The sequence below is a fragment of the Alnus glutinosa genome, chromosome 7 (assembly GCF_958979055.1).
Source record: "Alnus glutinosa chromosome 7, dhAlnGlut1.1, whole genome shotgun sequence".
Lineage (NCBI taxonomy): Eukaryota > Viridiplantae > Streptophyta > Magnoliopsida > Fagales > Betulaceae > Alnus > Alnus glutinosa.
Window position 1 is genome coordinate 21,777,409 of NC_084892.1, and position 14,067 is coordinate 21,791,475.

A 14,067-nucleotide genomic window follows, 5' to 3' on the forward strand; every position below is an offset into this window, starting at 1 on the left:
AGGAGTAATAACCTCGTAAAAATGTCCGATCTCAGACAAAGGACCGCCCCTCTCGGTAGAGGACAAGGGGGTGACGAAAAAAGTCCGATCTCGGACAAAGGACCGCCCCTCTTAGTAAAGGACCAGGGGGGTGAGGAGAAAAGTCCAATTTTGGACAAAGAACCACCCCTCTCGGTAGAGGACAGAGGGGTGACGAGAAAAGTCCGATCTCGGACAAAGGATCTCCCCTCCTGGTAGAGGACTAGGGGGGTGATGAGAAATGTCCAGTTTTGGACAAAAGATCTCCCCTCCTGGTAGAGGACCAGGGGGGTGATGAGAAAAGTCCAATTTTGGACAATGGACCACCCCTCTCGGTAGAGGACAGAGGGGTGACGAGAAAAGTCCGATCTCGGACAAAGGATCTCCCCTCCTGGTAGAGGACAGAGGGGTGACGAGAAAAGTCCGATCTCGGACAAAGGATCTCCCCTCCTGGTAGAGGACCAAGGGGGTGATGAAGAAAAGTCCAATTTTGGACAATGGACCACCCCTCTCGGTAGAGGACAGAGGGGTGACGAGAAAAGTCCGATCTCGGACAAACGATCTCCCCTCCTGGTAAAGGACCAGGGGGGTGATGAGAAATGTCCAGTTTTGGACAAAAGATCTCCCCTCCTGGTAGAGGACCATGGGGGTGAGGAGAAAAGTCCAATTTTGGACAATGGACCACCCCTCTCGGTAGAGGACAGAGGGGTGACGAGAAAAGTCCGATCTCGGACAAAGGATCTCCCCTCCTGGTAGAGGACCAGGGTGGTGATGAGAAATGTCCAATTTTGGACAAAAGATCTCCCCTCTTGGTAGAGGACCAGGGGGTGAGGAGAAAAGTCCAATTTTGGACAATGGACCACCCCTCTCGGTAGAGGACAGGGGGGTGACGAGAAAAGTCCAATTTTGGACAATGGACCACCCCTCTCGGTAGAGGACAGGGGGGTGACGAGAAAAGTGCAATTTTGGACAATGGACCACCCCTCTAGGTAGAGGACAGAGGGGTGACGAGAAAAGTCTGATCTCGGACAAAGGATCTCCCCTCCTGGTAGAGGACCAGGAGGGTGATGAGAAATGTCCAATTTTGGACAAAAGATCTCTCCTCTTGGTAGAGGACCAAGGGGGTGAGGAGAAAAGTCCAATTTTGGACAATGGACCACCCCTTTCGGTAGAGGACAGGGGGGTGACGAGAAAAGTTCAATTTTGGACAAAGAACCACCCCTCTCGGTAGAGGACAGGGGGGTGATGAGGAAAGTCCGATCTCGGACAATGGACCGCCCCTCTCGGTAGAGGACAAGGGGGTGACGAAAAAAGTCCAATCTCGGACAAAGGACCGCCCCTTTTGGTAGAGGATCAGGGGGTGAGGAGAAAAGTCCAATCTTGGACAAAGAACCACCCCTCTCGGTAGAGGACAGAGGGGTGACGAGAAAAGTCCGATCTCGGACAAAGGATCTCCCCTCCTGGTAGAGGACCAGGGGGTGATGAGAAATGTCCAGTTTTGGACAAAAGATCTCCCTTCCTGGTAGAGGACCAGGGGGGTGATGAGAAAAGTCCAATTTTGGACAATGGACCACCCCTCTCGGTAGAGGACAGAGGGGTGACGAGAAAAGTCCGATCTCGGATAAAGGATCTCCCCTCCTGGTAGAGGACAGAGGGGTGACGAGAAAAGTCCGATCTCGGACAAAGGATCTCCCCTCCTGGTAGAGGACCAAGGGGGTGATGAAGAAAAGTCCAATTTTGGACAATGGACCACCCCTCTCGGTAGAGGACAGAGGGGTGACGAGAAAAGTCCGATCTCGGACAAAGGATCTCCCCTCCTGGTAAAGGACCAGGGGGGTGATGAGAAATGTCCAGTTTTGGACAAAAGATCTCCCCTCCTGGTAGAGGGCCAGGGGGGTGAGGAGAAAAGTCCAATTTTGGACAATGGACCACCCCTCTCGGTAGAGGACAGAGGGGTGACGAGAAAAGTCCGATCTTGGACAAAGGATCTCCCCTCCTGGTAGAGGACCAGGGTGGTGATGAGAAATGTCCAATTTTGGACAAAAGATCTCCCCTCTTGGTAGAGGACCAGGGGGGTGAGGAGAAAAGTCCAATTTTGGACAATGGACCACCCCTCTCGGTAGAGGACAGGGGGTGACGAGAAAAGTCCAATTTTGGACAATGGACCACCCCTCTCGGTAGAGGACAGGGGGGTGACGAGAAAAGTGCAATTTTGGACAATGGACCACCCCTCTAGGTAGAGGACAGGGGGGTGATGAGGAAAGTCCGATCTCGGACAATGGACCGCCCCTCTCGGTAGAGGACAAGGGGGTGACGAAAAAAGTCCAATCTCGGACAAAGGACCGCCCCTTTTGGTAGAGGACCAGGGGGGTGAGGAGAAAAGTCCAATTTTGGACAAAGAACCACCCCTCTCGGTAGAGGACAGAGGGGTGACGAAAAAAGTCCGATCTCGGACAAAGGATCTCCCCTCCTGGTAGAGGACCAGGGGGTGATGAGAAATGTCCAGTTTTGGACAAAAGATCTCCCCTCCTGGTAGAGGACCAAGGGGTGATGAGAAAAGTCCAATTTTGGACAATGGACCACCCCTCTCGGTAGAGGACACAGGGGTGACCAAAAAAGTCCGATCTCGGACAAAGGATCTCCCCTCCTGGTAGAGGACAGAGGGGTGACGAGAAAAGTCCAATCTCGGACAAAGGATCTCCCTTCCTGGTAGAGGACCAAGGGGGTGATGAAGAAAAGTCCAATTTTGGACAATGGACCACCCCTCTCGGTAGAGGACAGAAGGGTGACGAGAAAAGTCCGATCTCTGACAAAGGATCTCCCCTCCTGGTAGAGGACCAGGGGGGTGATGAGAAATGTCCAGTTTTAGACAAAGAACCACCCCTCTTGGTAGAGGACCAGGGGGGTGAGGAGAAAAGTCCAATTTTGGACAATGGACCACCCCTCTCGGTAGAGGACAGGGGGGTGACGAGAAATGTCCAATTTTGGACAAAAGATCTCCCCTCTCGGTAGAGGACCAGGGGGCGATGACAGCAGAAGATGACACTAGTTAATTTGCCAATATTAAAGACAGAATTAATTGTGGCAGCTCGTCCGTCATCGGGAGCTATCTATGCTTGGGGTTATATCAAGGACGAAAAATTTCCAGTCTAACGACCCAAAAGTCGAATAGGGAAATTGGGGTGATTACCTCTTCTTTGAAGAAATGGAAAGGGCAACTGCGCCTCTAGCAGTCCCCTAACTTTAGGCGTGCCGGTTAACGGGCATCCATCCACCAAAAGAAATTAATGGTCCGACGAAAGGTTTCCGACTATTGGGAACGGTGGATATGTTAAAATGCCATCGGAATCATTGTCCGGGAAAGCATAATGCTAATGCATGGCATGATGTTGTGCGGGCGTAATTTTACGATTTATGAGACATCCATTTCGGTGGTCATCCGAGGAAATTATTAGAGATTAATTTGGAATTCACGTCATAAGGGCGTAACTTCCGTCAAAGAAGAAGATTTTATTAGATTTACTCAGAGGGCACACGTACGCGAAGACGAAGAGAACAGACAACCTCGAAGGAATACTATGCATGGTAGTCATCTGATTGCAAATAATCCTAACACTGCAAAGAGGAATTGCCTGGAAACCTTGAAGGGATCGTCCGCGCAAATTCCGAGCGCGGCTTGAACAGCTGGGCTCCCACGAGCCGTTGGGGCAAAATTTGGGTGTTGCACAGTTCCTGTAGGCTGGACAAGAACAGGTTGGTGTGAAGCCAGAAGACGCGCACCCCCGTACGCCTAAAGCCGGAGATCGCACATTCGATGGAACCGCCGTGGAGAGCCGATGCTTTACGGCGGTGAACTTCTAAACCAAAACCATCCTTAATGGATTTGTGAATATGCTCGGTCGTGAAGACCGCACCAGGAATGAAGAACATTGTGAGAAAGTTTGAAGAGTTCAAATAGGATAAAAGAAAAAGATCCGATCTCCAGAAAGGGAATAAGAAGAGAGGGAAATCTACTCAAATGAGCAATCTGGAGACCAATGACCTTCTTGCAAAGGAAATGGCAAATAAATAGGAAAATAATGATGATCAAGGTACGCATGATTTATGGGGTGTTAGGTGAGCCTAACTAATGGTGAATTTATGATGGAAATAAATTCCTGATTGCTTGCCATAAATGGCTTGGAGCCGCGTGGAGCGGCAGTCAAAGAAACACTTAAATTTCCACGGAGTCCGAAGAGGGCGTTACGCAGAGTGGATGAAGAATGATTGGCAGAATCAACTGAATTCTAGGGGTCCCAATAGGTGAATTCTCCATACCTTTATAATAAAGATATGAGAATTGGGGGGTAATTGTTAGGGAAATATTTGTCCCCACTTTGGAGTGGGCCGGATTGGCCCACTCATGGGATTTTGGATCCCGGAAGAGGTTAGTCCCCGGACGAGAACCTTGGTTACAGGAAGCTTTCAATATTTATGAGACCAGTCAAATCAAGTCAGAGAAGATATCAGACGTCTCCATTGGGCCTTGTGCTTGACAAGGGTAAAAAGGACATATAGCACATCGGGGTATAAAAAGGGAATAAAAAAAATAATGAAAAGGTAATTCATTATTCTCTGAACTCTCTCTCTCTCTCTCCTCTTCACTTAAATACTGGACTGACTTGATCATCGGAGGAGGCTCCGCCGGCCAACCCCCGGCGGGTCTTTCCTGTTTTGCAGGCCAAGGCGCAGATGAAGGGGACGTCTCTGATCATGCCACGTCACTGGCCCAAAAAAATCATCAACAGGTAATATCATATTTTTTGAATGAAATATTTTTCATTCGAATAGTTGGTAAGTGCTAGTGCTAGTGCTTGCTTTAACAACCGTGTATAAGACCTTTACTTTTTTTTCAATCTTAGCACGTAAGGCCTGTAAGAGCATCCATGTCTGGTCCTTCAAACACCATTTTTCTTCAAATTTTGAAGAACCACGTCTTAAAATCACCCCCACACCCAATTCTTTCTTATCCATCATCTTAAACAAAATGTTACAGTGATCCTTCGTATATGAAGGCTCTATTTTTTATTTATTTATTTATTATTATTCTATTCTCCTTCTTTAAACAAATAAAAAAGGGTAAACTTCAATTTACTCCCATGAAGTTGTCAACAATTTGCAATTCATTCACCAATGTTTTAATTTCGTCAATTGCAACCCATAAAGTTGAAAAAAATTTCAATGTACCTCATTCCGTCCAAATTTGCCATCTCAAGTGACGGAAGTAGTACATGTGAATGGCCCATGCGATTTTTGGTCTAGATTTATCGAAAATGCCATTATTTGAAACGCAGCGTTTCGTGAAAAATGTCCATGTCGTCGTCGTCTCTGAAACTAACCAATGCATGCCCTTATTCAACGGTTGCTGGTAGGGTTCCACCACAACCCTCTCCATTGGCGAACCAGCCATTCTCTACACTAGAATCGACCCATAGAATCAGCAAATCCAAAACTTGGCCGTGCCCAAAAACCTTTCTCCCTCTCTCTTGCACGCCGCCAACCACATGCATGGTTAAAGAGGTGGGCACTTCTTTAGTACAAACCAGACCGGATCAAAAGGGCGAGCAACATACGTACAGAAATCCTCTCCATAAGTACTCACTACAAAAAAAAAGGCATTTCTTGACATTTATTATGTGTCAAGAAATATGTATTAAATGTCAAGAAACAATTCTTGACTTTTAATTCCTCACATATCTCTAATGTCGCAGCTTTGTAGTCAAGAAAGTTTATTTCTTGACATATAACTTATGTGTCAGGAAAATTTCCTGACACATAAGTTATGTGTTAGTAAAATTGATTTTCTGACACATGATATATGTGCAGGGAATTAATTTTGCTGGCACATAAATCATGTGCCAAGAAACTCAATTTTCTGGCACATATATATGTGCCACGAAACATAATATATGTGCCATAAAATCGTGTTTCATTGCACATGATTTATGTGCCACTAAACCTTAGTTTCCATTAGTTTACTGGCACATATATCATGTGCCAGGAAAGTTGATTTTCAATTTAAAAAATTTGATTATACTGGAATTATTCCAATATAATCAATTTTTTTAAAACCTTATAAAATATATAATCAAAATTGACAAATAACCAAGGGAAAACATATTATATATTTAATTAATATAACAAAATAGCATCAAACAATCCCAACTATTAATTAAGAAACATCCAAGTACTATACTAGTTGTTACAAAAAATTAATATGATCAATCACATAGTCATCAACAAGCTACAAAAGTATTTAGTTAGATTTTTAATCAATCCGGACTGTGTCTCCCCATTCTTGAAGGTGTATATCCCAAGTCCTTGCATTTTGTCTGCAAAATATTCCCCAACATGTATTCTCATTCCTGCATTTTCATATGTAGTTTATCATCAGTAGTTTATCATTCTCTGAAAGATGACTTGTATGGAAGATATCGAGAGAGAGAGAGAGGGGTAACATACCGATGGAGTTCGAGGGAGGAGATCGAGTCGATGAGGGCAGCGCTGCATCTGGAGAGAGAGAGAGAGAGAGAGAGAGAGAGAGAGATCAGTACTGAGATGGAGAGATATGAGGGGAAAAAAGATTGAAAAAAAAAATAAAACAAATAATGCTACTTACAGGAGATGAGGGAGAGATATGAGGGGAAAAAATTGAAAAAAAAAAAAAAAACAACAAATAATGCAACTTACGGGAGATGAGGGAGAGATATGAGGGGAAAGGGAGAGATATGAGGGGAAAAGGAGAGATATGAGAGGAAAAAGAGCAAAAAGATAGGAAAAATTTATATTAATGCGTACGTGTGCATCAGTTAGTAAAGGAAAACTGATTGAATCGTGAAAACAGAATTAGAATTAGGCGGGCTTTTAATTTTGCCAAAAATATTCATGGCATATGTCTAAATGTCAGGAATTTAAAATTATATGACATTAAATTATAATTTTCTGGCACATATTTAAAAGCCACAAATTTTTTTACAATTTTCTTGACCAATAAAATTATGTGTCAAGAAAGTTTAACATTCCTGGCACATTGTGAAATGTCAGGAATTTTTTTCTTTTTTCCTGACATTTTTTGACAATGTGCCACAATAAAAAATATTATCCTGACATTTATATAAATGTCAAGATTAAAACGTCAAGAAAGGCATTTTTTTTTGTAGTGACTCTTCAATTTTATGGGCTGAAATTGACAAAATTGAAACATCGGTGAGTGAATTGCAAATTACTGACAACTTCATACGGTAAAATTGAAGTTTTTCCAATAAAAAACCTCTCCCTCTCCTCCCTCATTCTCTCTCACAGATTCTTTCCCTTCAGCTCTCAGTCTCTAAGATAAAACAAACAGTTTTTTATATCTCATGGGAAAATTTGTGGGAAAGCTAGGCAGGTGAGTGTGGAAAAAGGGTGGTTGTCAGGTCAAATAGCTAGGGTTTGTAATTTTTTATATGACTCGCAAATATGACATGAATACAATACAAAATTATAGAGTTGGAGTTTAGCATAAACGGATCAACTCACTTATAGGGCTGGTGCAATTAATTAGAATAATAGATGGTGCATCTACTTCCATTTCTATAGCAGCCCAAGCTGTAAAGGACCCATTAAGTAAAGCAGCCCGATCTATATCTACAGTACAGACACGTTTCTATGCTAACCTTATAGAGTTGGAGGTGACGGATGAAAAAAATATATATATTAAGGGTTAAAAATTTGATTTAAAAAAAAAAAATTATATGAGTCTTTTAAAAGAATTTTGGGAAACATTTGAAGTCCTCCAAAACCCCTTACTAGTTCCGCCCATGCTAATTAAGTTGACACGAAAACTACTCTTTTGATATTGTATTCTTTGGAGGTTTCATCCCACATTGATGTGTTAATGGCGTTTTCATCGGTCTTTCAGTCAGCCATGGTTTAAAAAGAAAAATATCTGTAGATTGATGGGCAATCACACTGTAAAACCATTTCTCTTATTACAGTGTCATAATTTGGAAGCCTATTCGGAGTTTACTTTCCTTGACATCAACCTATACCAACAAATTAACCATCAAAGCTAACCTTAAGCTAGCTCTCTAGATCCTCCAAAACTTTAATTAATATTATTTTATGAACCAAACCTAAATATTAGCTCTCTAGATACACTGAATGGGTTTTTTTTAATCAACTGTCCGCTTTACCTTTTGGGCTCTTTTTTGAGTTTCTTTTAGGCTTTTAGTTTTTTTTAACAGAAAAAAAAAAAATTATGAACTTAATTTATATGGTCTTATTTTTTTTTTTAAAGCTTTTTTAGATGAACTTAATCCAATTTTTAAACTAAATACATTTGTAAATTGTAATATGAAAATACAAATATTTATAAATTGAATTCTAATCTGAAATATATAGATATTGGAAAATATTTTATTTGATAGGGAGAAAATCATAGAAATATGATTTTTCACTTATATTCCGTTTGTTTCGACGTAAAATGTTTTTCGTCGTAAAATATTTTCGACAAAATCATTTTTTAGAAAATATGATTTCCTGAAAAATATTTTTTGGCGTTTAACTCGTACGAAAAAATCACCAACGGCATAAAACGGAATCCAGCAACGTCCGGCAGCCGTCTTTGGATTTCGGCCAAACTGTCTGGAATCCAGACAAAAACAACAAGAATTCGGTTGTACTGGTCGGATTCCGGCCGTACTGGTCAGATTCTAGCCAATTTGGCTGAAATCTGGTATGCCAGAATCTGACAAAGTCGTCAGATTCTGGCAGAAATTTTTAGATTTCGGCCAAATTTGTCAGAATCCAGACAAAACGACCGAAATCTGGTTGTACTGGCCAAATTCCGGCCGTACTAGTCAGATTTCGACTAAATTGGCCAGAATTTGGTCTATTGGAATCCCACAAATCACCCGAATCCAGCCAATGCCGCCGGATTTCAATAATCAGATACTAAAATTCGAGAATTTTCGGCGGTAGAGTCAGGTTACCAACAAACTTCAGTACTTAGCAGTGGCAGATTCCCACAAACGTGCGTGCAAGAATGCATAGTTTAAATCCATAAAACGAATGATGATTTTGAAAATCATAAATCGATTTTCAAAAATTAAATAGGCTTTTACGGTCAAGCTGAAAATGATTTCTGTTGACCATTATTTTCGCCCCTCACCAAACACCAAAAAATGATGAAAATATTTTCCAGAAAACATTTTACATAGAAACAAACTAGGCATTAGTATAATTTGATCAATATATCAATTAATCCCATAAACCTCTCTACTCAATATTTGACAATATCATTAATATAATAAAAGAAATATTACACACACTCCTACTTCTACACTCTTAAGTACACACCACTTAACGTGATAGTAAAAATAATCATTAGATTTTGAACGCTAAATCATACAGAGGGAACAACTAGGACTTTAGGTGCGGTAAGAATTGGATCAGGCGGCGGACCGAGACCAAAGTGGTTACGCTGAGTTTGCTAGTCTTACAGCGATGGCGAGAAGTCCAGGCGAGAATCAAGGGAACGTGATCATAATTGTAACCATTTCATCTGAGTTGTAGGCTTCAACCGACAACGGTTTTCTTCGAATGAGAGAGAAGTTTCTTCGTATATGGGCCACACGTGATTGATTGTAAACCTCCAACATGGAGATTGTTTTGGAAGAAATATAGGTGTATGGCTAGATTGTGTGAGGGACGAAAAAAAAAAATGTAGGGATAAAAATTTGATTTTTAAAAAATTATATCATTATGAGTCTTTTAAAAAAAAATTTGGGGAACATTTGAAATCCTCCCAAATCCCTTACTAGTTTTGCCCATGCTAAGTTAACACAAAAGTACTCTTTTGAAATTGTATTATTTCGTGGTAATGCAAAATACTATATTTTCATCTTTCATTAATGTGTTAGCAGTGTTTTTATCGGTCTTTGAACCTGCCATGGTTAAAAAAAGAAATAATCTATAGATTGATGGGTCTATTATAATTACAGTGGCATAATTAAGGAAGCCTATTCGGAGTATACTTTCCTAGACAACAACCTATACCAACAAATTAACCCTGAAAGCTAACCTTAAGCTAGCTCTCGATCTAGATCCTCCAAAACTTTAATTAATATTACTTTATGAACCAAACCTAATACTAAGGGAAACAAACCAGGGAAACAAAATCAAGCAGCGCCCCATGTTTGAAAATTTATTACCACTGGATAAATTAATTACTTTTGGCTTTTGATTAATTACCAAGTACTGGTAATTAACTTTCAGTCAAACTCAGATTTGAACACGTTGCCTTCAAATTATGACTTTCTCCCTTTTCTTTTACACGTACCCTTTCCTAAGCCGATTATGATAAACTTGAAGGAAAGTCTAGATAGATAGATAGATAGGTAGATAGATAGATACACCGAATGGCGAGCACATTGGTATATATTGAGGCTTTTTAAAGTTTTGGCAATTGGAAGAGGCAATGGCAGTTTTCTGTTTTCTGTTTTCTGTTTGTTTCCATATGGAATATTGGAGAATACACTGAATGGGTTTTTTTTAACTAACTGTCCGCTTTACCTTTTGAGCTCTTTTTTTAGCTTCTTTTAGATTTTTAGTTTTTTTTACGATAAACTTTAATTTATATGGTCTTTTTTTAAAATAAAATAAAAAAAAAAATCCTTAAATGAGCTTAATCCAATTTTTAAACTAAATACATTTGTAACTTGTAATATGAAAATACAAATTGAATTGTAAACATTAGACAATACATATATTTATAGATTGAATTCAAATATGAAAGTTTTATATATGTACACGCCCGCATATGTGAGATAGCATATATGGTATTTGTCAGCTTGGAGTAATCGGATGTAACCTATGTGGATGGATGAATATCTGATGTGGAGTGGTTTTTAACCGCTCACTTGAACACTAATAATTTTGCATCTATGAACAATTTGTCCTAATTATTAAATCTATATATATATTACAAAGGAATACCTACATTTATAAGATATTAAAGATATAACATCATACATGGAAAATATTTTATTTGATAGGGAGAAAATCATAGAAGTAGGATTTTTTACTCATGCTCCATTTGTTTCGACATAAAATGTTTTCCGTCGTAAAATATTTTTGATGAAATCATTTTTTAGAAAAAAAAAAAAATGATTTTTTTGAAAATATTTTTCGGCATTTGGTTTGTATGAAAAATTAATCACCAACGGCGTAAAACGGAATTCGTCAATGTCCGACAACCGTCTTCGGATTTTGGCCAAACTGGCTAGAATTCGGACAAAAACTACTAGAATTCGGCTGTATTGCCGAATTCTAGTCGTGCTGGTCAGATTCCAGCCAATTTGGTGGTTTGCCGGAATTCGACAAAGTCGACGGATTCTAGTAGAAATTTACAAATTTCAGCCAAACTGACTGAAATCTAGACAAAACGACCGGAATTCGGCTGTATTGGTTGAATTCCGGCTAGTTTGGCCAAAATCAGGTTTGCCAGAACCCAGCAAAGTCGCCGAATTCTAGCCTATTTGCTGAATTCTAGCGACCATTGCCAGAATCTAGCCAATGCCGCCGGATTCCGGCAATCGGATACTAAAATTCGGGGATCTTCAGCAATAGAGTCAGGTTACCAACAAACTTCATTGCTCGGCAGTGGTGGATTCCCACAAACGTGCGTGCAAGAATACAGAGTTTAAATTTATAAAACAATTTACGGTTTTAAACCGTAAATCGTTTTCCAAAAATTAAAAAGGCTTTTACGGTCAAATTGAAAATGATTTTCGTTGACTATTATTTTCGCCCCCACCAAACACCAAAAAATGTCGAAAATATTTTTTCAAAAAATTTTACGTCGAAACAAACAGAGCATTAGTATAATTTGATCAATATATTAATCAATCCCTTAAACCTCTCTACTCAATATTTGACAATATCGATCATTAATATAATAAAAGAAATACTACACATATTCATGCTTCTACATGCACACCATTTAACGTGGCAGTGAAAATAATCATTAGATTTTAGATAAATTACTATTGAATGTTAGATCAAATAGTAATTTTTTTCATTGCCATGTCATGAAGTGTGCATGCACTTGTACTTTTGAGAGTAAGAATGTGTGTAGTATTTCTCATGCAATAATACCTACTATATTTATTCAATAGATTCTCATATATTCTTCCAATTAGGTGATTAATTAGGCAATGCCCCATGTTTCTAGTTTTTCGTTTTCATTCAATAGATTCTCTCTTATTTTCTTAGCTAGCTAGTCAATATGGGCTGTATCCCATAATTCTTTTAGAGTTTATCCTAGTGGCTCTCCTGTGTGCATGTAAATCCATATCAGCCCCATGTTTTTAGTTAATTAATATACCGTTTGAGAAATGCTATAAGGTTTTTCAATTTTTTTTTTTTCTATTATTTTAATAAATAGAGGCATAAAGGAATAAGAAGGTGAGAGAAACCACCAAATTTAAAACATAGCAACATTTCTCATACAGTTTTTGGAACAAAAGAGATACAAGTCAATGGCCAAGGACATATTTACGATCCTTAAGGAGGTTGAAAGGCCCTCTTAGATTTGAGGCCTGAGGGACATGGATTTTACTCAAAGGATTGTTCTAGCTAATCTGTACTTTTCTTACCTACCAGTACCACTAATCCATATGAATTGAATTCGATCACGTCACCTTCCTCATCATCTCCTCTGCACAATCGATCAATTCCCACCAAAATAGAAATCAAGAAGTAAAACGAAATGAAAACATACAAGAAAAAAAAATGGCGATCTGAACTCGTAATGATCACTGAGATTTAGCTACAATCACAAAGTTAATTAGGATTACACGCACGAGTGATCGATCCTGTTAGTAAAACTCGATCAGACACCCAGAATCCATAGAACTCGGGAAAGAAGATGAACAGAGTTGCAGAGAAAAACAGTGAGTGCATGATATGATCTATGTGGTCCAAAAAACAACCCAATAATTCTAATCTCCTCTGCTAATCTTCAAACCCAACTTTCTTCCAAATTGCATTCCTCACCTGTCGCAAGTCCCTCCCTTTCAAAGTCCTCCCTATCCCTTCATGAACAGAAAAAGAAGCGCCTCGAGTCCTCGCTAAATACTCATGGGGAGGAAGCCTATTGTCATGATCTTCTTCATCGTCAAAAGTATCACCATCTTCGTCGCTCTCTCTTTTCCGGTGCTCAGTATAGTCCTCTTTAAGAATCTTCGACCAGTCTGGTATGTTCACCGGCAAGGATGCCGATGCCACTACTGGGGTCCTGTCACCCACGTCTGTCGACACTGTCTTCCTAGGGATCACTACTTTCTTAGGTTGCCGCCAGATTGGCAGAGTTTTCTTGGTCTCCAATGGTGAAACATGACAGCTGGGATTAACATTCCAAACATCAGCCTCATCAAACTCGAAGACATCATCGGAAGCTGTTGGGTTTTTAGCATGGAAGATTTTCCTGGATGCCATGTCTGTTCTTTGTCCACTGCAATGATCCATCTACATATTCTCCAAAGCTTGAATTTTCTGCATTTTTATAATGGTGTAATGGATAAGCTCTCTCTCTCTCTCTCTTTCTTTGTACGAACTACAGACAATAAAAGTTACTAAAAAAGACAACAGGAAACTTAGGAAAAGGGTGTATGTGTAAAATGTGTATGAATCCTCCGTCCTCGTGTAGTCGTGTGTTTGCATGATGAGTTTAATTTCTCAGTTAATCCAAATGTCGGACGAAGAGGACACGTGGGCCAATCAGAACTATCTGATCGACTACTCGAATGCAATTGACAGTTTGGAGCCTATGACACGCTTTTGTTCTGGTCTTTCACCTACTGGCTACGTCAACCACTGAGCCCTACCGCCCATCACGGTCTAATAAAGATGAAAGATCCGAATGTCCATATCGTGCCACGTCAGGTACACAGAATTTCCCCCATTTCGATTTTTTTTGTCGCGACGCGGAAAATAACCAGTATCCTGATATCCATTATCCACCGCCAT

At 40.1% G+C, this 14,067-nt stretch overlaps 1 protein-coding gene across 1 annotated transcript; it reads right to left on the reverse strand.

The window, feature by feature from the left end:
* Window positions 1-12,522: 12,522 nt before the first annotated feature.
* On the reverse strand, window positions 12,523-13,736 carry LOC133873067 (protein S40-4). Its single transcript, XM_062310783.1, has one exon. It carries the CDS (start codon window positions 13,564-13,566, stop codon window positions 13,054-13,056), a length of 513 nt encoding a protein of 170 aa, XP_062166767.1. The 5' UTR covers window positions 13,567-13,736; the 3' UTR covers window positions 12,523-13,053.
* Between the last annotated feature and the right edge of the window lie 331 nt (window positions 13,737-14,067).

What these genes read in the sequence shown, in the direction of transcription:
- LOC133873067 (XM_062310783.1), bottom strand. Translation starts at nt 13,566, where the DNA reads ATGGATCATTGCAGTGGACAAAGAACAGACATGGCATCCAGGAAAATC.